The sequence below is a fragment of the Taeniopygia guttata genome, chromosome 4 (assembly GCF_048771995.1).
Source record: "Taeniopygia guttata chromosome 4, bTaeGut7.mat, whole genome shotgun sequence".
NCBI lineage: Eukaryota > Metazoa > Chordata > Aves > Passeriformes > Estrildidae > Taeniopygia > Taeniopygia guttata.
This window is the reverse complement of record NC_133028.1, coordinates 56,722,373-56,744,697: the sequence shown is the minus strand read 5'-3', so window position 1 is coordinate 56,744,697 and position 22,325 is coordinate 56,722,373. Positions and strand designations below refer to the sequence as shown.

General features: G+C 41.8%; 2 protein-coding genes across 6 annotated transcripts in view; one reads left to right on the top strand and one right to left on the bottom strand.

Moving 5' to 3' along the window:
• Positions 1-1,079: 1,079 nt before the first annotated feature.
• On the bottom strand, positions 1,080-10,186 carry COPS4 (COP9 signalosome subunit 4). Its single transcript, XM_002189855.7, has 10 exons — positions 9,788-10,186; positions 8,610-8,689; positions 7,706-7,857; positions 6,593-6,696; positions 5,679-5,832; positions 4,409-4,559; positions 3,914-4,084; positions 2,505-2,620; positions 2,125-2,209; positions 1,080-1,629 (listed from the first exon to the last, which is right to left on the bottom strand). Exons 1-10 carry the CDS (start codon positions 9,862-9,864, stop codon positions 1,496-1,498), a joined length of 1,224 nt encoding a protein of 407 aa, XP_002189891.1. The 5' UTR covers positions 9,865-10,186; the 3' UTR covers positions 1,080-1,495.
• A 14-nt stretch (positions 10,187-10,200) lies between these two features.
• The window catches only part of LIN54 (lin-54 DREAM MuvB core complex component), a 38,085-nt gene continuing 25,960 nt past the window's right edge, over positions 10,201-22,325 (top strand). For 2 of the 5 annotated variants that reach the window (XM_072928654.1, XM_072928652.1), the window contains exon 1: positions 10,241-10,373. The gene's annotated coding sequence lies outside the window, so the exon portion shown is untranslated. Of the gene's footprint in view, positions 10,374-10,724; positions 10,843-10,883; positions 11,261-22,325 lie in introns of those variants that run through there. The other 3 variants (XM_030271801.4, XM_012573341.5, XM_072928653.1) reach the window with 3 other exon arrangements.

Here is a 22,325-nt window from a genome sequence, read left to right as displayed (position 1 = left end):
TAGTCCTGGCCCACAGGGAGCAAAGCTATGAACACACATTGCTATGGCTTTTTAGGACAGGATTCTTCTTTGAGTACCAGACTGAAGCAGCAAACAACGTAAATGGGAATGTATACAAATGGCATACATGGCACACCTCCATCTGCAAAGGGCACGCTCCAGGAGGAGAGCTTTGTGCAGAAGCCAGAGCACAAGCAAAAAGAAAAACAACAGGATCCAAACTAATAGTGACTTTGTCAGGATCTCTCTTGAAAGGAGAGAAAATTCTCAGCCAGTACCACTTTGAACAAGTTACAAGTACTTTCCCTTGGAAATCGGTGGTCAAAATACCCTTCAGCCTACTCTCACCATTTATGTTATCACTTTGCTCTTACTTTTATGATGATGTTGTACTGAGATGTGCAGCACTTGCACAGCAAAGAACATAATAATTGTGTCTATACTCACCAGACAGTTTATTACTGAGTAGTGTCAACACACCTCAAAACGAAGCACTTCTTTACAAACAATGACAAGTGTAAGTATAGCAAGTGTGCATGCGGCTCATTCCGGTTTAAAGATTTTGATTTAACAGCAATTAGTTTCTGCTGTGTTTGACATCCTGAATTAATTCCTTTCTTCAGGGATGTTTGCCTTGTTTTTCTAAGCCATTAAAGAACTGAAAAATATGATGGATCCAAGGTATGGAGCTAGATATGCAACTGAGTGAATAATTGAGTGGATGGAGTTTCCAACAGACTGGAGATAACCAAGCATAGAAGCCTCTGAAGACCAAAATATTTGTCATGTTTTTTAAATGTGTGTATCTGGCAAAGTAAGGATGGGTAAGGAGTGCCCAACTCCAGACTGATAAACATCAGAAGGGTCACTTTCATACTTCATTGCTGTGCATAAGCATTTCAAGTTAGTCCTGCTTATCACATGACACCTTGACTTGCATTTCATAAACAAAGAAAGTAAAAAAAAATGTTTTCATTTAACATTTTCAGGAGCTGAAAATGCAATTACAAAAATCAGTTTTATTTCCAGTTACTGTTTAAGAAAAAAAATGAAAACAAAACCACAGGTCCTTACAACACTTAAACCAAGTTGCTTATCTCAGCCTTTATTAGAATAATTACAACTAAAAGAAACATGGTGTTTCTATTTTCACAGCAGAACACGCATCATAGAAAGTAAAGGGCTACAAATCTATAGCAATACAGTGGAAAAAAAATTAAACCAAACCCAAAGCTTGCTGCAGACATTACAGCTTCTTTAAAATGAAAACCACAGAGCAGAGTGCAATGCAGAGGCAGCAGGAGCATCAATCTAAACTCAGAGAACTGGGAGCCTGTCACACCAAACATGGGATCAGCTAGCTGTGTCCTAAGCCATGGTGAAAGCAGGAGAAGGGGAAGTGAAGAGGGTGTTTTGTTTGTTTCCCAGTCCTGCTCAGCTCCCCCTGCCAGCACAGCAGGCAGGTGACTGCCTCCATTGGGACAGTGAGGCACGGTCACTGAGCCATCTGGGCCTCCATGGCTTGTGCTGTCCACTCTGGGGCTGTCTGACTGATCTTCTCCAGAAGGTTGTTCACCTGGAAACACAAGGACTGAATCTGCTTGTCCCAAGTTGGCAAAGCTTCACGAGCTGAAAAGAAAAAACAACCAATATTAAACAAAGTAAGTCTTAGAAATTCCCGTGCCTTGTTAACTGCAACCCTTCCTTTTGCCACTTCCCTCACCCAGCTCACAGAGGAAGCTTTCCTTGCAGTGACACCAGGATCACTTCTGTACTCAAAAGCTGCAATTATTTTGGCTGCCTGTTACAAGCCTAACTCCTGCACTGAAGCAGATTGGAACAGAGAACTTCAAAGTGAACCTGTTCCTAGAAGGAGACTGATGGAATAAATTCACTCTTTCCTGTGGTTAAGAGGATGCAAAGACCTCTCCAGGGAGTGGGTGAAGTGTCAAAGGTTGTCCTTTATGGCCAACTCTGCCACCTCCTGGCTACAGCAGGACGAGCAAGCTCACTTCAGGCAGAAGGGATTATTCAAAAACTTATTTTCCTTACCCTGGCAGGGACCACCTCAAAAAGCTCACTCTGAAAGGTGCTAAAAAAAAATAATACTGTGGTTGCACTTACTCTCAAAGTGAACAATTCCATCAATCTGATCAATAAAGCCGTTCATGCGACCCTCAGTTATCATCTGAGAAGCGATCTTCTCTGCCTAGAATAACAAGGACAGATGTCAGAAACGTAGCCCATTCTCAGAGAAATTAGAAATTATTCAGACTTAACAGTCTTACAGGTTTTTAACCAGATTCACATATGGGGGGGGGGGGGGAAGGAACCTACAGAGAGCACTCATTAAATGATTAGACAATCAGTAGTGGCATCTAACTCTACTGCTGTTCATTCCACATTGTGCCACTCTCATTCTCATAAGATGTGCCTTTTCCTAATGCCATTCACGCTCCTTGTTTAAAAAAAAAAAAAAAAAAAAAAAAAAAGGAAAATGATACCTTGGCTGCAGGGATCTCTAGTAATGCTCCAAGCTCTTCAAAGGTAATGTTGTTGTAAAGTTTGCTTGCAGATAGTAAGTTGTGTTCAATAACAGCTCTGTCCAGAATACTGGAACCTTTAGGGTTAGATGAGGAAAAAAAACCCCAAAACATTACTATAAGATTGAAATATTGGTTTATATAGTACGGCAAATGAAAAAACAGTTCTCTTTCTTTTTCTGAAGTGTTACATGTGCAGAAGGTCCACATGTATCTGCCTTGAATCACTGTTAAGCTGCGCAGAGACAGCAGACAGAAACAAATGGATGGCACATGGCTGATTTTAAAACAGATAAACCTTTTATTTAATTTCTAGAGTAAACAAGTGGAGCCCTTGCTACAAGACGCTCTGAATTGAGGGGGTTTGACCTCCTGTGATCTTAGCTTGACAAGTGGAAAGACCATTGAGGGTTTTCTTACTATTCATTATGGCTCTTGGGGGTACAATTAACCTGTCTCTTACTCTGCTTGTGATAAACCCTTATCTGATGTCTCTCTCCTTGACTGAACAGTTTTCAACAGTATAACTCATTTCCCCCTTAACCTCCAGCTGAAGATAAGCATATTATTAAACACCAGCTAACCTGCATTCTTTAAGGACAAACAGTACAGGTTATAAACAAACAACAAAGTCACCAAGGGAAGGAATGCAGCATATTGCTAACAAGTACCTTTAACACAGCTTTCACTTCTGCAAGTACATGGTTACTTATTTTTCCTTAATCAACAACTATTTTTTAACTAGGAAGATTTTCCTGATTCGGAGGTATTTAATGCTTATGTATTTTTCCACTTTCACATTCTTCCAATCTAGAAAACTGAGACCAGTGTGTTTAGGATACCAGCAAAGCCATTACTTGACACTTTTCTGACTGTTCAGATGTTCAAGACTTAGTGGCATGTCAGTGGAGACATATGTGAGGTCCAAACCATCCCCTCACCACATCACCTTCCTGTCAAGTCACGAAGCAGTTCCAGTAAATGTATCATCAGTGCAGACCATTTATGGCCTGCATGCACGTCACAGGTTTCTAGGCACCCTACTCTTAACAGTGCCTGAGAAGCTTGTGAAGACAGAGACTCCATCAGAAACACTGGGAAGTTGTCAGTGAAGAGGACTGCACATGGATAGGGAAAGAAAATGTGACAAGTTATCTTCCAGAAGAGTATTTCAAAACCTTAATGGCAAATCAGAAAGATGAACTATATCTAAGAAGCTTTACTATATAACTATACATGCTGAAAAATATTTCTTAAATGATGATATAAGCAATAATAAATTCTTTTCCATTACACTTCTTGACTGATTTGGGAAGTCTAACTCCCATGGATGAACACCTAGCCTTACAAGGTTTTAGAGAAGTGTGTACCATCAGCTGTAGTTGCTTTCTGATGAGGCATTAGCATAGCTGCAAACTCTTGCAGTTGATTTCCACGGATAATTCTGTCGAGATACATTTTCTCCAAGATCCCATAGGCTGCAAGCTGCTGGCATCTCTCATCCTTGAAGAGAGTAGCAAGCATGCGGGAGCGCTGTTGTCCTAGGAAAGTCAAGAGGAATTCTCATAACTGACCACCAAAACACTAAGTACTCAGAGGTAAACAGGAGGAAGTTACCTTTTTTCCCCAATGCATGCAAATAACAGCCCACAAAGCTCTATTGAAGAAGGAATTTGGTTGTGTTCCATTCAAAGGCAAAGACACTGAACTAATCCAACTCTGAGCTAACAGTTTGCCAACACATAATTCTGACATCGTGTTCACAGCTTTGGACTCATTACCAAATTTTAGTCATACAAGTAATACACAAGCTGACTTGTTTCACGGGAAATACCTTTTACACAAAAATGTGAGGTGTATTTTACCTGCTGATGCCAAAATAGTACAATGCAGAGCGTGTTTCAGTGCCTCCAGCCGCTCAGTCTCATGGACTATGCTTTTGTAGGACAGCTCGTTGTACCTTTGGGCAGCCTCAATGAACTTCCTTCTGTAGTCGAGTACTCGAGCATAGCAAACCTAGAAAGGAAGGACAGCTCAGAAAAAGAAAAGCAGCAGAGGTGGCTGCATAATACAGGTGTGTAAAATTTGTACACTGTCAAGTCAAGTGATTGCTCCCATAAATATTGCTCTTCTGCATCCTAGGGAAATGTGTGCCTTCAAAGAATAAGCTTGACTTGACAAGTCCTTGCTTAAGTATCAGGGAAATCAATTGAAAAGACATTTCCTAACATTGTTCACATGCTAAACATTGCAAATGTTGAAAAGCCAAGTACTGAGCCTAAGCAATTGAAATATTGTATAGCTGATACTGCACTTGTGTGAGTTTCCCCTTCACTACTGGCACAGACAGCTACCCCTTAGCCATTTATGTTTCAAGTATTTGCTTTTCCCTTTCAGCACAGGAACACCACCTGATAGTTCTTCCTTTCTTTGTGCTTTTCTAAGATTCACAGAAAATATTTACACTTTCAACCGAGTGCACACTCTTCAAAACTTTATATGGGATGAGGGAAAAAGGAAAGGGAAATCAACAAACAAAAACCACCAAATGCTGAGTTACTGCTCATGGCACATCTGCTTTGTGTCACAGAATTTTAAACATTACCACAACTTGACCAATTCTGCTACACTGTTGTAATTACTGCTCATCAGTTACTAAAATGGTTTGAGAAATTTATGTATGAACTATGTACACAGTAAACCCACAAAAAAGCAGAAATGTCAGCAGTCAATTTACTACTTAAGACTTTAAGCTACTTTTATGTATGGGACATTTAACTAGTGGGGGGTGGGAGGTACTACTGTCTCTAATATATTTGCAGCTTTTTCCCCCACTCAGATTTATAGACAAAGGTGGAGGCAATATTTTCAACAATATTTCAGATTTTTTTAGCCTAGTTTTTATTTTCTATCAGTAAAGCTGGCATTTAATGAACCATTCCAGACTTATTTCCAAATGGTAAGGAATGAGCTGTTTAATAATTGCTAAGATGTGTCTCTCAAGCTTCCAAAACCATATAGCTTTCCCCTTTGTCTCTTTTTTCATGATGAAAGTTTTAGTGACAGTGCATTAAACATCTCAAGGCGGAATTGTCTCCCTTTAGAAAGAGAAAGCAATAAAGCAGGTTAGACAACCTTATAATGGATTTGCAGCTGTTCATTAGTTGATTCATTCTGAAGCAGGGAAGCTCGATTGATGTAAGCTTCTGCTTGAACTGGGTCATCATCTTCCAAATACAGCCTGGCAATTTTCAGGTAGGTCTCAAGTTTATAATCTACATTGTACTGCCTGTAGAAGAAAGAAAAAAGCAAGTCTCAGAGTTGTTCCAGAACTACCTTTGCTTCTAGCTGCTCTAACATTTGTTATGATTCTTAAGCACTGGGCAACATTTGCTTTACCCTGCTTTCTTCTTCCCTACTGCCAAATTAGTGCTTTCTGTACAAAGTAAGGAAATTTGAACTGAATGCCAATACAGAACTGGCTCCTGCAAACACCACTAGAAATAATGATGCCCACAAGACACAAATGTACACTCTCATAATTAGTTTTTTCTGAAGTTTGCCACCAGTGATGAGCCACTTGACTTAAGAATCAACCTTGCAGTGCAACATATAGGTGCAAAACAGGCAAAACCTACAGCAATTCCTTCTATGTGCACAATGAGAAAGGGGAAAGTACTGACAGAGAAAACTAACTGCAAGGGTTCTACACCTAAAAAACCCAAACAAACCAAACTAGAACAAACCCCACCTCACAAACGCACAAAAAAATCCCCAACTGCATTGGTTAATATCCAAATCTGGTTTCAAACTATGTCTTCATTCTGAACTGAGAAGGTGGACACACTGAAAAACTGCCACCTTCCAAGGACTTTTCAGTAACTTTTAGAAACACTTCCACAAAAGTACTATTAAAAAGACTTGTTTATCAAGAAGAATAATTAATAGTGGGTAACTTCTGGTGCAGCAAACCCCATAATTCTCACTTGCAGATCTAGTTCAGTACAGAGAGGGCAGGTACAGCTACCACAGAACTGGGTATAACATACTTTTGCCCAGTTTCCAAAGGGATCCCCACCAACACTTGTGCTGCATTTCTCCAGTCTTCTTCTTTCTCATAGATTGATGCAAGATGTTGCCTTATTGAAGCCACCTGAAAGACAATAAAATCAACAGCAAAAGTAATCTTTAAAGCTTTTATAAAGATTAAACAAATCTTTCAAGAACCGGAACACCAAGAATCACAAGCCATTTCTTGCAGTTACATCTCAAATCATGCCTGTGAAGTAGGAATGAGGTGATGTGTGATTAGATCCTAATGAAGAAACTTCTGCTTTGGAGAGCAGCTGTCAGCAGGTAAAGTATTAGTGCGTACAACCTGGGTTTTTAACTGGAAGTGTGGGTAAAAAAAATCATCTGATGTGTTGGATTTAATTTATGCATAATGAATGAATCACATGATGAATCACATGCAAGCCTGTTTAGCTCAGAGTAAAAGCTCCTTAAAAAAAGACAAAGCGAAGCAAATAAAAATCATGGCAGAAACTGCCTTGACTTTCTACTCTAATAATAGATCCTAAGGCCTTTTTATATAAACAATTTCTCTAAGAACTCTCAGATGATACTATGCATTTGGACAACAAAACACAGAATTGAACTGACAAAGCAAACCAGCATATTCAGTAGTTAAGCAGAATTGGATTCCAAGAAAATATTTTTTCCTGATAAAATGATTATAGCTAAAATAAACACACAGAGAAAATTTATTTATTTTGAAACAAAAGCTATTTTTCAAGGTGCATGCTCTTCACACCACCTGTTCTACTGCTCAGGTAAAAGACAATACAGTAAGTAGCAGCCTATCTCTCCAGACACCTCCCCCAGCTCAAGAACTGTTTCATTGTAACAAGCCAGTTAGGGAGGCAGAGGAATTAGGTGTCCATCACCATGATGAAGTGACAGCCTGTAATCTTTGCACAGTCCTAAGCGCTCTCTGCATTTAGCTCAGGTTTTCCATATACAGGACTGAAAAAACAGACTCTTAAGTAGAAATAGCTGTTTTGAGCAGCTTTTTGAAAGGCTTGAAATAGTCAGCAGACAAGGAGGGGAAAAACTAAAGCCAAACCCACGAGCCAAAACCCGTCTCACCACTGATCTCTCACCTGTTCTTCAAATGAAATCACTCTGGGCTGTATCTTTTCCAAGGTGAAGTGGTAAATTTCTTTGGCTGTGCTGTCAGGAAGACTTGGAAGATGTGTACAGAAATCTGTGAGCAGCTGCCGTGAGATCACCAGACTGACATTCTCATTCACCACTGGTTCAGAGATGCACAGAAGAAAAACACAGAATAGATGCAAAATTTTTCAGTGCCTTCACTACAGGTGATAATCTGCTTTTACATTGAATTTGAATATTTAAATTTTAAAAACTATGCAAGCAAAGGGGATTTTTTTCTTTTTTTATAAAGGTGGGTCTTTCTTTTCTTTCAGAAACTGTTTACACTAGAGGTCACCAGACTTCTAATCCCTGACAGATAAATTAATTTTTCATCTTGATTTATAGTCCTCAGTTGCTGAAATATCTTGGACAAAGTACCTGTTTGGACTAAAGCTCACTGAGCTTATTCTCAACTTTAAAAACATTATAGCAGATATAATTTACAGAGATGTTCAACAAGCCAGACACCCAGTACAACACAAAAAAAACCAACAAAAACCCTAACAATTTCTTGGCAGTTTTACAAATGGATGAAGAAAGAGGCTGTCAGTTTAAATACCACTTGGCATCCAGTACAAACTTCAGCACTCAAGAGAGACTGCTTTGTTTTCACCTTCCACTGTTGACAAGATGGAAAGCTATAATAACCACAAAGCTTACAAATCCATTCCCTCTTCACTTCTGGATGTGGTGATGAGGGTTCCTCTTCCTGTTGTGTCTGAGTTCCAACAGGACAAAAGTACACTGCATTTACACAGTCTCATGTAGAGCTAACAAATACAAATACACAACCCCACACAGCTCTGGCCTTCACCACTGTACAACCACTCACACCACTTATGCACTTACTTGCTTCTACAAAAGCTTTCAGAGCTTCAAGCTGCTCCACACCCGACAGCTGAATGGCTTTTTCCAATATTTGACGGTACCTGTCCATAAATAAATTTTAAAAAGGGGTTAAAAACCACACATTTTTTCACTAAGAACTTCTGACTCTCTGCGTACTTTCTATGTCAGAGCCCTATTTTTGCTCATATTTCCTATACCTTGAGATGGCAATTCTCCAGTTTGCTCCCAAGTGTCATGAACATTCACCTGGAACTGGTACTTGGCTCTTCTTAAATCCTGGGACTAGATTCTCAGATAACAGAGCTCAATAATTTTGTTATCTAAGAACATACGTGCAATTTTGTAAGTTTAAAATAAGAATAATAATATGCCCAGGATAGCACACTGAAAAAATAATGAAAACGGTATTGCTCATAGATTCAGATTAATCAAGGTAATCAAACGTTCAAAATGCCATATTCAATGTGACTGAGAAATAGTGTTGTGATAAATATTGTTACAGCCATGCGACACCAACACAGGTGTACCCCACGTGTTTTCAAGAGTTTATGCTGCAAAAACCACTAAGTTGTGTTTCATTGTTTCAGCAAGCTAATGAAACTTTTCCTCAGTGTGTGTCAGACTGATGAAGCACTACATCCACGTGGAAGCCACATTTTGAGGGGAAATTTTGGAAGGTTTTACACGAAAATCCTACAAGTGACACAGCCCCCCTAGAACACAAACAACTGGGCAGGGAATCAAAGAATTCCAGGTGACAGATCCGCTTCTGACTGCACTCTGGGAGTGAAAACCTATGTGACACACCGCACCACGAGAAGCTCAACCTCTATCCAAAACAGGCACCTAATGAAAAGGTAATAATTCTTCACAGTAACAGGAGGGTCGCTGACACATACACGGCAGCAGAGGAAAACAAACTCCCCGGCCTCTCGCTGTGGCACACCCAGGGGCAGCAGCAGAGCCCTGAGGGAGGCCGAGCGGACACCTGGGAGCCCGTGAATGAAAAAACTACACAGCCATGAAGTGAAACCTTTCTGTATCCTTTTTTATTCCAGAAAATGCGGCCGATGGAAATTACTCACCCTCACGGCGCCCCCTCACCCCACACCCCGCGGGCGGCTCGCACCCCTCGCCCCAACGCGGGGAGGCAGCGGCGGAGGCGGCCGGCAACTCACTTTCCTGCCAGGTCCTTGTGGGAGCCGCTGGAGTTCATCAGCTGTGCCAAGTCCTGCCTCACCGCGCCCGCCGCCATCTTGGGAGCCGCCTCCTCTCACCATGGAGCCGCGCGCGCCGCGGGGGGAGCGGGAGGGGGGGTGTCGCGTCACGTGACGGGGGAGCGCGCGCAGGCCGCAGGAGGAGAGCGAGCGGGCCGGCCCCGCGCGGGGTGGTTGGGTTGTTGGGGATATCCCACGGAGATATCCCACGGAGAGATCCCACGGAGATATTCCCACGGGATTTCCACCGCGAGTGGGATGAGGCCGGACCGCCGCCGCCTCCTCCTCCACGGTTGGCACCCGCGCGCGGCCCCGGAAGCGGACGGCGGGGAGGGGCGGTCCCGGAAGCGCGGGGCGCTGCGCCGGCGGTTGCCAGGGCGGCACGGTATTATGGGATGCGGCGGGGGAATGGCGCGGGGCGCGTGATTTTGAACAAACGCGGCGGCGGGATTGGCGCGGGCGCGGCCGCCGCGGCACCGGGGGCTGCCGGCACTGGCGAGAGGCACCGCTAGCGAAGGAAGAAGAAGAGCGCCCGCCCGCCCGCCCGGTGAGTGCGAGGGGCGGGAAAGCAGCGGCGGGAGGACGGGGAAGGGGGCGCGGGCACGGCTGACAGCCACCTCCCGCCGGGAAGGAAGAGGCCCGGCCTCGCCGGGCGCTCTCCCCGCGGCGGGCCGGGCTTCCCAGGATGGCACGGACAGTCGGTCCCGGCCGCCTCTCCGCTGCGGGGATGCCCGCCTGGCGCGTCCCCTTCCCGCCGCTCATCGGGGTCAGCTGCGCCCGGAGCCGCGGCGGAGTGGCGGCTCGCGGAGCGGCGAGGTTCCTCCTCGGAGCGGGGTCTGCGCGGGACCCGCCGGTGCGGAAGGGGTTGGGATTCGCGGCTCGGGGGCGGTGCCGGGGCGGGGCGGCGGGGGCAGGTGCGGCGGGGGCGGGAGCGGCGGTGACGGGCTGAAAATGGCGGATCTTTCGAAATGCGGCGGCGGCTGCCGGCGTTGACGGGCCCGGGCCGCTCCCGCCAGGTGAGAGCCGGCGCGGGGGCAGCGGCCGCGCCTGCCGCACCGCGCGGGGCCGGCGGCCGCCGGGGCTCGCCGCGCTGGGCCCGGGGTTGGCGGGGCCCGACTGCCCCGGGCCGGGGACAGCGAGTCGGGCGGCTCCGGGGCCCGGCTGCTCGCCGGCATGCGCCGTTCGGGAAGAGCGGGGCGCGGTCCCGGGGGGTGAGGACGCCGCTGCTGTGTCAGCGGGATGCGCGCTCCGGCTCTGCCCCGCGGAGCGGGTGCGGTGCTTCCGCAGCTCACTCTGTGCCAGGGCGCAGGTGTTGCCTGAGCCTGCGCTGCCCGGCTGTGGATAGTCCCCAGCTCCGAGAGAATGTGTCCGCTTCTGGTCTCCTCAGCACAAGTAAAACAAGGAACTCCTGGCGAGGGCCCAGTGGAGGCCACGGTGAGGATAAGGGATCTGGAGCATCTCTCCTATGACGAGAGACTGCGGGAGCTGGGCTTGTTTAGTCTAGAGAAGACTGATGTCATTAATGCATATAAATATCTCAAAAGCGGGAGCCAAGAGGATGGTGGCAGAGTTTTTGGCGGTGCTCAGCAACAGGATATGGATAAATTGCTATAAGCAAAAACACAAGAAGTTTCACCTCAACATGAGGAAGAACTGTATGTTGAGGGTGGCAGAGCATTGGAACAGGCTGCCCTGGGAGGTTGTGGAATCTCTGTGGTCTGTGTCCTGTGTCACCTGTTCCAAGTGGCCTAGTCTTGTCAGGGAGGTAGGACAGGATCATTTCCAGAGGTGCCTTTCAAACTTAACGACTCTGTGAATGTCGCCAGACCATCTTTTGGGTTAGTCCCAGTTTTCTTGTCACCATCTTGCTTGTTATGAGGTATATCAGTATTCAGATTGTTTTTAATTGTTTGTGGCTTGAATTTGAAGCATGTCATGTGTTAATTATGCTTGATATTGAGGATTTGGGTTCTGGAAAGCCTGTGACATTGAGAGCACATGAAACTGTCCACTGAAATATACTGTAATCAGGAGGAAAGCTCTTAGAATTAAGATGTCAGGTGAGGAAAGGACAGATATTTTCATTACCTTTCCTTAGTTTCATCCTTCTGAACAGTTCCTTGAAGTATATTAAGGTTACTGTAGGAAATACTGAATATAGAGAAATGACTTGAAGTGTTCTTTGCAATGTTTACATGAAACTGGCAATAACAATCAGGTTACTCAATCCTTGAGTATGTGGTTATCTTCTTCACGATAGCTGTTGGCATATTGGAGGCAAGAAGAATAGTAGGATATCAGCAGAATATATTTCTTCTGTCAGTGGAATCTTTTTGTAAAATAAAATGCTTTAGACTTGTGTTTTTTTCTTTTTAAATTATCATTTGTCAGGATAATTTGGTTTTGGATGTCTTTGTTCCTGCCTGGCTCCTTCATCTGGGCTGCTCTTGCAGTTATCAGTTATACAGATGTTTGCTAGCACAAGGAGGGAAAATGGATGGAAACAAAAAGGCAGATGCAGAAGGCAGACAGGAGACCTTTAGCAGCAGTGCTGGCATAGAGCACAGAAGGAGTTGAAATACAGGGAAAGTAATGCTGCTACTCGTGTACACACAAAGTAGCAAATGATGGTGTTTGAAATAACTGTGCAATAAAGGTATTGCTAGGATATTGCTCATACTAAGTCCTATAAAATTGTAGCAGGTGCTTTTTTTATTAGTGTATAATTATTAGTTCGTTGGCATATAAGGTGTTTTAGCTTTTGCTTTTCCTTTTAAAATTATAATGGAAGCATAAGTGACTCAGAACTTGCCAAGGGAAAAAGGATCTCTTCATAAATTGTATGTGGACAAGTTTGTTTGTTGGTTTTTTTTTTTTCTCTATCCAGTCTTAAAAAGAAATCCACTAGCACCTCTATTATAAACATGGCAGTGGGAACATGAGCTTAAGCTATCTTCCCATGGGAAAAAAATGAAACAAACCCAGAAACCTCAACTGTGTATTATAAAATTCTCATGTACGTATCATTTGACAAGTGTCAGTTTAAACATGTAGGAGTTGCTAATTTGTGTACCTTGCCCATTCTTCTGATCTGCTGCACACAGTTGTTTGTGTGGTGTCTCAGGCAGCGAGCACTCACTTAGCAGAATGTAGAGTAATGGGAAGGGAATGGTGTGCATTGGTTGAGGGAATTATGGTTGCCTTGGGAACTATTTTGTGACTATAGATGGTTAATTTATGGTAGAACAACAACTGGTATTAAGTATTCCTTGTAACTGTTGGAAAAAAGACTGGATACTTACAGTGGTTGTGTGTTCAGCATTTGATAAGGAATAAGGTTGAGTTTTTTTCCTTCCTATTGTTTGCCATTGGTATTGTATTTTCTAAACCTAGAGCTGTGATCCTTGGGAAAGCATGCAGACAAACTGCCTCCATGACTTGTCTTATGTGGGCATTGGGAAAGAGAATGGAAATTTTGTCTGTGTTCCACATACATATTTTGTTACTGTGTTAAAGCTGTTTGCTTTCACTCTGCTATTACATATGCAAACATGGTGAGTTTGCAGTCTTAGGTGGTTAATTTTTCCACTTACCCATGTTAATCATAGCTTCCTCATGGATTCATCTTTTTCTTGTTTCATGACATGTGTTTTATTAAAGCATCTCTAGCTTAGTAAGCTTAAACAAAAGCCTCTCTGTTGAAAAAACACAGTGCTGAGTGATTTTGTAAATCTTTGCTTTATGACAAAACAAACTTTTCGGTTTTAGAGACAAAGAATAGAGTGTCAGAGAGAGTAAGAAAATGGGGAATGCCTAAAATGAATGACACTGTTTTACCCATTATTGGAAAAAATAGCAAAATTGAAGAATGGCAGTTAATTAGGGGAAATGTAGTACAGCAAGATCACCTGCGTGCAATTGTGCTCTTTCATTTGACAACATGCTAGCAGAGCAGGGTGAGTTTTTATTATATATATACTTCTGTGGAGGCTTTTCTAACAAATGAAAGCATGTCTGGTGTCAATAGTTTCTTAAGAACTGCATTTCCTATTTTTTCATGTTCTTTGTGAATTTCAGTTGCCTGAAATAGTTGATGTGCTTGTTTGTATTTGTCAAAAAGGGATATGAGAACATGGCAAATACTTAGATTACCTAGCCTGTTCTTTAGTTTGTTTTGCTTATAAAAGGATTTGTTTCTCTAAGATTTAATTGTTTTCCTGTTGAAATCAACTTAGGCAAACAAGTGACCTTCACTTTCTAAACTGTGACTTGATTCTACTTTGCATAGGTAGGTGTTCTAAATCCTTTGCATTAGCAAGGAGTCAAGAATCTCTGGGAACTATAAACCTTGTGCTTTATGCATTAATCTTCTCCTAAAATAAGTTTTCTCTTTGCTGGGAGAATTCCTGGACCATTAAATGACCAGTGGGTGTTTTTTCCATTTGCAGAGATTAGTTTTGGTGCCAATAGTGTGAACTAGTTACACTGCAATGGCCAGCAAGGCTGTAGTCAGTTTTGCAGTCAATGATATTGGCAAAGTTTGTCACTCTTGTTTCTTGTGGGGGAAGAAAAAAAAAAAAAAAACCAAAAAAGTGCATTTCCCCAAGAGAGAAGCAGAAAGTAGGCAAGAGGGAGGCTACTTGTGAATTTTTACCATTTGGAATGACTGGGAAAAATAAGAGCTCATTCTTTGTTGAGCAGGAAGGTGAGTTTTGATGTTATGTCAGCAAAAAGAAGTAGGCTTAATAAAAGGTTTTGACAAATTGGATGTCCTGGATTCCTAACTAAAATTCTTAATGACATTGATAAATGTAGATGATATAAAATTTTACAGAACGACATCCCATAGTTATTTTCAAGTTTTATTGCTGCTGCTGAGTTGGTTTCAATTGACTGTACAGTTTGACACAGCTGTTTGGGTGTGTGTACTGAGCTGGTTTGTGGGAGAATTTACAGAGTGACAGCCTGTGATTCAGGTGTGTCCAGCTCTTTGTGGGTGTGTGGTGCTGTTCACTGTGTAGTGATGAACTAGGGCAGCTGAGTCACACAGAGAACCAGCCAAGCTACAGGTCAGCTCCAGTGTCCTGCCATATGTTAATCAGTGTTAAGCTAGAATCCTCAAAATTACGAACTGACAAAAGCTGTCCAAAAAAAAAAAAGTTGACAAAAGCTTCTTTTGTATATACAAATTGGGTTTAAATGTAGTAAAGAGCTAGATCTTGCTACATTAAAAAAAGCCAAACAACTTTTTCCATGGGAAAATACAGTTAAGGCTTTGCATACTATTGTTTCTTCACTTAGTAATTCTGAGAAGGAGTTGAACATTCTAGATCTGTGTCAAATCGGACAGTGTAGTGTTGACTTATTCATTGGGTGGTTGAGCATATCTGCCATGAAAATCAAATTTGGAAGGGTATTCTGTAAAGACAGATTTGGGGCTTTTCTCAAGGCCTGCTGCTTGTTTAGGTTGAGTATTAGGAAAGGGTTCTTCCCCCAGAGAGTGATTGGGCGCTGGAATAGACTTCCCAGTGAGCAGCATGGAGGGTGCACGCAGAGCTCTTTTTCCTAAGTGGCATTGGCATCTTGTGTGCAATAAAGCTTCTCCAGGGATAGAATAAGATACAGTGTGAATATCTTGCTGTGCCACTTTCAGCATACTGAAAACAAAGGTTGTAAGAGATACAATGTAGTCCTAGTCACTGAAATGTTTCTTTCTGGCTAGTCCTGTCTAGTTTTTGGGGTTTTTTGAAGTGCTTATCCAAAGCTGTTGGCTTTCTTACCTACAGCTAATGAAATTTAAGAGTTTGTGTTTCAGAAGCTCTTGTTATGTTTTGTTATGACACATGAAACTTCAGAGGTCTGAGCAGCCTGCATTTGAAGTGACCCACATGGTAGCAGGGATGAAGATTCCACAGAAATTCCTATTTGTCCTGTTGAATTGATCTCAACTCAAAATCTTAATGTGGAATTTCATTCCACAAAGGTCAGTCAGCTATTGCACAATCATAGTTGTTTAAGTAAGTTTTCCCAAAAGGCATACAGAGGTGCTTTAGTATCTAGAGATTGAAGTGGGAAGGAGGCGTTAATAGTGTTTTTTTGAAGGAATTTGAATCAAATCCTGGTTTGCCTGCAGGTGAGCTATTTATCTTCAGCTCAGCCCTTCTGCGAGTGAATATATTCTGTACTTGTGGAGTGTTGTCATGTTTAAAGCTGGTAGAACTGCTGAGATTGCAGCTAGAAGCATGTTTTCCTGCAAATCACTGCAAAGTAACTGCTTGGGCTATCTTTGTTTTAATGCTCTACTTGAGTAAAAAATGAAGAAAGCTAACCTAGGTAAGTTTAAAAAGTAGTAGTGGCCATAGCAGTTTTCACTGCTGTTCAAATCTTGACAGTACTACCTTTAAAGCACTGAATTTTTTTTGTCTTAAGGTTTTTCTCTAGTTTTCATTTCTGTGGTCTAACTTTGAAAAGAATCATGGTTGCACATAGTGAAGTAAGTTTTTAGGACAAAATTTTCTGAGCCATTTTAGCTTTTTTTTTTTTAAATTAAATACCTCACTGCAATCAGTGTACTGCGGGAGGTTTTTGTTTCAGTTAGAATGAACTTCATATATTGTACCTAATGGGGCAGTGCTAGTGTAGTATAGGTGAGATGCACTTGGATTATCATTGTGCTTCCCAGTTGGCAAAGTCTCAGTAAAATTGGTAGGTTAGTATTCTGTTACGATGAATTCTTGTTCATAAATACAGCTCTAAAATGTACTCTTGCTGAAATTGCTGGCAACAAGCCTGATCTTAAGGGTATGCAATATGATAACACCTGCTGAAAGTCTGTGAGGAACTTGATATCAAGTCTATGGTGGTAGTTTTCACACTTGTTCAGTGTTCATGGTGTGATATTGCTGTGTCCTCTGAATTCTTCTGTAGCCTCACATTCAAGGGGTATCTGGAGTTTGGAAAGCAAGACCTTTATTTCAAGCTATATGTAGAAGACAAAAATATGCTTTTTTTCTGGGCCTAGTGATAAGCACTCCTCACATTTCAGGTTTGTTTGATTTTTGGTTTTTTATCAGTCAAGCTAAATTCACTACATGTTTATTCAATGTAACTTTAGATTCGCAGTGCCTTACTATTGGCCTACTAAATGCAACAAAAAATTAAATTACTTGAAGTTATTTTAAAGTTTTTTACTTTTGGTCTCACCCCAAAGTTTGTATGGAACATAAGGTTAGAAGCACTTGATTAAATGTAAAGACTCTGGAATCCATGAACCCAAAATTTGGATTGTTCACTGTACTGAATACCTTCAGAATGTATTTAGTGGTCAAAGCACCTGTGCAGTTCTGTGTTTTGTGCTGTGGCATGTTTTGAAAATGACTGAAACTGGCATGCAAACCAAGGGAAGGGTGAAGGGGAATGTTCTTATTTTTAGTTTCTATTTTATTTTTAGTTTGCCTAAAGCTCTACTTGAAAGTAGAACATTGTTTCCCATTACAGAAACAATCTGAACTGCTTTGAAGTATTCTGCTGCGCAGAATGTTGTTTCCAGTACTTTCCTGGAAAGTTGCTGTGAGTGAGGTGTGTGGTAAACAAGCAATGTTTAAGACTTTAATGACTGAGCGAGTGATTGGAGTTTTGTTGTGTTTTGTTCAGTAATACTGCTCAGTACCTCTCAACAGCTGGAATGTTCTACTTCAATAATCTTATTTTGTAATAGGTAGTACCTTTGGGCAATGTAGTATTTTCTTGTGGTGGAAAGGGGCTTGTCCAATCCACAGCTAGATATTCCTGTGTTTTGAAATGCTGGTTTTCTAGGAAACAATGCACTCACTTGTACACGTAATGTAATTCAACCATTTGCAATTTGTATGACATGTTGCTTTTATCCAAAACCTAGTTATAGCCTTTTTCCTTTTTCTTTCCACCTTCCATTTTGCCTGAAAGGCTCTGACACATGGGGATTTTTGGTTATGTACTCTTTCTAAGGACCTTGTTAGTTTAATTGTAAAAATTGCTTTTGTACTTGGTTTGCGTAATTGATTTTCTATGGTAGCATGCTGAGATTCCTTCTATGTGAGAAATAGTTTTGATGTGAAGAAAACAGCTATAGGCCACAGGATAGCTGAGTCTTAAAGTGTCTTTGTAGCAGCTGTTGTGGTGAAGGAAGAAGATGCAGTTGTGTAAAACATTTCTATTTTGAAGACAGTAAGATATTAACATTTTTGAAAACTTAAATTTTTTTTTCTTTACAGCGTATCTGCAAAGAACATCATCTCTTTCTTCCTCTGTGTATTGGGGTTTTTGGGCAGGAGTGGGTGCTCATATTTTAAGTGTCCTTGTCAATATTTTGTACTACTATCTGTTAATTATAGCAGCATGGAGAGCTTACTTAGTGTTCCATGGTTGAATGATTGCAACATGCTTTTATTTTTTATTTCCACTGGATTGTACTTAAATTGTTGCACCTTCTAGCTGCTCACAGAATCACAGAATGGGTGGGGCTGCAAGGGACCTCTGGAGATCTAGTCTAACAGAACCTAGGGCAGGCTACATGTGTTTGTCTAGGTGGGTTTCTGCAGAAGAGGACACACTGCAACCTCTCTGGGCAGCAGTTCTAGACAATGACCCCACTGTTCCTAAATCACCCCAGGATACCATTGGCCTTCTTGGCCAGAGGGGCACACACTGCTGGCTTGCATGGAACTGCTCTCCTGGAACTCCCAGGTCCTTCTCCACAGAGCTACTTTCAAGCAGGTAAGCCCCCAGCCCGTACTGGTGTGTAGGATTATTCCTCACCAGGTGTAGGACCCTGCACTTACTTTTGATGAATTTCATTAGGTTCCTCTCTGTCCAAGTCTCACTGAATTGTAGCACAATCTCTTGATGTGTTAGCCACACCTCACAGCTTTGAAACATCCACAAACTTGCTGAGGATGCACTCTGTCCCTTCATCCAGATCATTTAACAGGTTCAGCAGGACCAGACCCCGTACTGACCCCTTGGAGAAAACTCCTGGCTGCAGGCCTCCAACCAGACTCTGCTCCAGATCACAACCCTCGGTTTCCCTCTTCTGACAACTTTAGTCTAAAACCCTCCTCACCATCCAGACAAGCCTATGGACGAAGATCTCTTTCCTTTCTCTGTCAGATGGATCCCCCAGTCCCTCACAGACCAGGTTTCTGAAGCAAGTCCCATGGTCTGAGCACCCAAACCCCTGCTGGCAGCAAAAGGAGTAGCCTTAGCATTTTTCCTGCTGTGATGGGTGTTTCCTCTTCGTCTGCAGAGCAGTGAAGCAATTTGGCAAGGGCACCTCAGCCTTTGGGAGAAGTCTCTTCCTCCTGCCAGTCCTTGCCATTGCAAGCCTCTATTCTTCAGCATTATTGCCCCTGTCCCTTCTGGGTGTGCTGGCTGGGGAGTTTTTGACTTTTTGGCTGTGAACCGTTGAGTCTCCTGCAGCCTGTGTTTGGAACCAGCGATCCAACTCTTTCCTACCACCTGCTGCAGGAGATCCAACACCTGGGTACACCTTTTGCAGACAGGTCTGCTACCTGTCCCTGCCCTGGCAGAAAAGTCTAGGCACTTGCACTTAAGGGCTGGGCATTTCAAATTGCTTAATCTCCAAGTATTAAGGTCCCAAAAAATTGGATTTCTTCAGCTCAGCAGCCTTCAGGAGTTTACATATCTGCCAGGATAGGAAAGAGCAGATAACCAGAAGCTGAAAAATTTGAAAAGCAATATCTTTAAGCAACTAAAATGTAATTGACAGCGTCTCATACTTCTCACTTAAATCCTCAAGGATCCATTCTGTATTTCCCCATTTTCCTCCTGCTCTTGACTTTGTTCTAATGAATAGACTTAGGAACTAAATATATTGTGTTTTTAAACCTTTGCTAGTTAAGATTAAAATATGCCAATTTTATGAATGCAACCATGTAATGTGGGATTTTTGAGTTTAAAAATCCTCACATGTGAGCCATAGCCTGCTTGCGGTCCTCTGCTGCACCCTGATTGGAAAGAGAAGAGATGGTGTTGGCACATTTTTATCTCAACTGTGGAAAATCCAAATGTCCTTTTGTACTGACTAACTGTTGATCCTGCATTATTTTATATTAATTTTCATTAGAGTCCACTGTACTTGCAGTGAACAATTACTTTTTAGGTTGTCCACTCTTACTTTTCTGCTATTCATCTGACTCAGGTTTTCAGCCTCACTCTGCCCTTTTTTGGGGGCAGGCCTCACTGTTCTTCATACTTCTTTTTAAGGGTTTCTGCACAGTTTTAGTTCAGAAGTTGAAAATATTTGCTCTTGCTGGCTCTTGAGTGCCACTTTTAAGTGTATCTGTCCCAGCTTTAAAGAACTACTGACAGATACTGCTGTATCTGGCAATGATACTTAGTTTCACTTAGCATTTTCTTACTGGTCCCAAGACAATCCCTGCTGCTTCAGGGGTACCTTAGATGTGTTGCATTTATGAGGCTTTTGATTTTGGGTAGTGTGGGTTTGTGTTGTACTTCAAGAGGTGTTCATATAAAAGCTGTTACTGATTTGGTTTCCTTATTTTCTGGTGAAAGTGACACTTGGGAATTTGGTTAAAAAATGAGCATTTCCAGTGACTCAAGGCAGGTCTGGCCAGTGCTCCTAAATGTGCTGGGTTATACCAGAGTGTTCTCATGGCTGAGCATCAACAGGCCAGCAGCCACAAATGATGCTGAGTGCCTTGGCTCTTTGCTCTGTTGTCGTGACTTTGCTAACATGCATCACCTTCTCAGGAATTCATGTAAAGCTGGTCTCAGCAGCCTTGTTTTTGTATAATCTGAATTTATAAATGTGTGTTTTACTTGCCTGCAGTACATAGCCCTACTGGTAGTTTTGTAACCTGTCACCCTACTCTAACTGCTCATGGTTGCAGGCAGGAAGGTTGGCTATTCTTAGTGAAATGGAGACATTTCTGCATGTAATAAAATGCAGTTATTGTAAAATACACGATATTTTTATGTCTTGCATTTGTTTACTTCTTTGTATGTCACTGTGCTTAATTATATTGATTTTTTATTTTCCTGTTTAGTGTGGCTGTTCTGGTAATTTATCAACGAAGATGTTGATATGATTGATCTCAATACTTTTAATGGAGTTTCTTAAGAGATTTTGCAGTGACATGCTAGATGGAGATAAAAGATCAAAATTCATAGATACCTGTCAGACACCATTCTGTATTTTTGTCTGCAATCCTGATCTTCTTTATCCTCTTCCTTACAAATCCTCTTTATCCTTTACGCCATCATATATATATTTTTCTTCCTGAATATCAAGATTAGGAATCTGTTTTGTGTGTAAGATGATCACAGGTGGTTTGCTCAAGCTGAGAGTTTGTTCCTCTCCTTCTCCTTACCATACCTAGCATTTTTCAAAGTTGTTCGTCCAGGACTTTAGGTGCTGACAATAGGCTTTAGTCTCTAACTTTTTTTTTTAATGTGTTTGGCTGGTTGGGTGTGTTTACAAATCTTCATTATATGAATTTTTTGGTGAACTTTTATTTAATTGTGTGGCCATTGTTTTTGTAGGCTAAAATTGTGCTTAGTAATCTGAACCTAGGATATTTGCTGAGTTTCCCAGTTTGAAGCTTAAACACTTGCTTGGTCTAGATTATTTTTTTCCTTCAAGCTTTGAGTAAACACATAGTGATGAATCTTTTCAAGGGGCTGTAGTTAGCTCTTCTGCATTATTCAGTACTCAAAACATAGCTGCTGAAGTGAAGGAAACTTTGAAGGGTTTAAATAGTTAAAACTATTTGCTACCCTTTCTTGACGATCTCAAGGCTGTTAGGATCTTAAAAGAGGTTAGCATGCTTTTACTGTTGCTAATCGCTTTAGTAGAGGAGCTGGAAAAATGGAAACTGTATAAAAGCATTAGTAAAAAATAAACAGCTGAACTGTTGAGAAATCCTGGCTAGATACCAAGAAGTAAAAATCTGCAGGGATGTTGAAGTTGCCTTTGACAGCAGCCTCTGGTGTAGCCAGGATGAAATTTTCATGGTTGGCTTTCATGTATCTATTCCAGTCATGTCCAACCTGCAGTGAAGAAGTAGACCAAGTGGGTTGTGTTATGGTTCTTGTTTGCTGTTGTTGAGCACACTAGCCTGAATGCAATAATGAAAGCTAAGTTTAAAATTACCTGATAACTTCAAATCTTCCTATGTGATTGGCATAAGTTGTTAATCTAGTAACTATGAGTAATGTGTCTTTCTTTTTCACTTCTCAGTTTCTGATTCCAGACTAGATGTGATATTTCTTTTTCTTCTGCATTCTGACTTGCAGTGGTTAGTTTGGACTCAAAATGCTGTTTAAAAGCCTGACTCCATGTATTTTAATATAAATATGCTTTCAACTAGATATAGGTATTTAATAAGTACTTACTGCTCTGTAACATAACCAAATGGCAAGGATAAAGAATGCAAATACCTGATGAACTATAAAACTACTTAGATATATTTAAGTATTT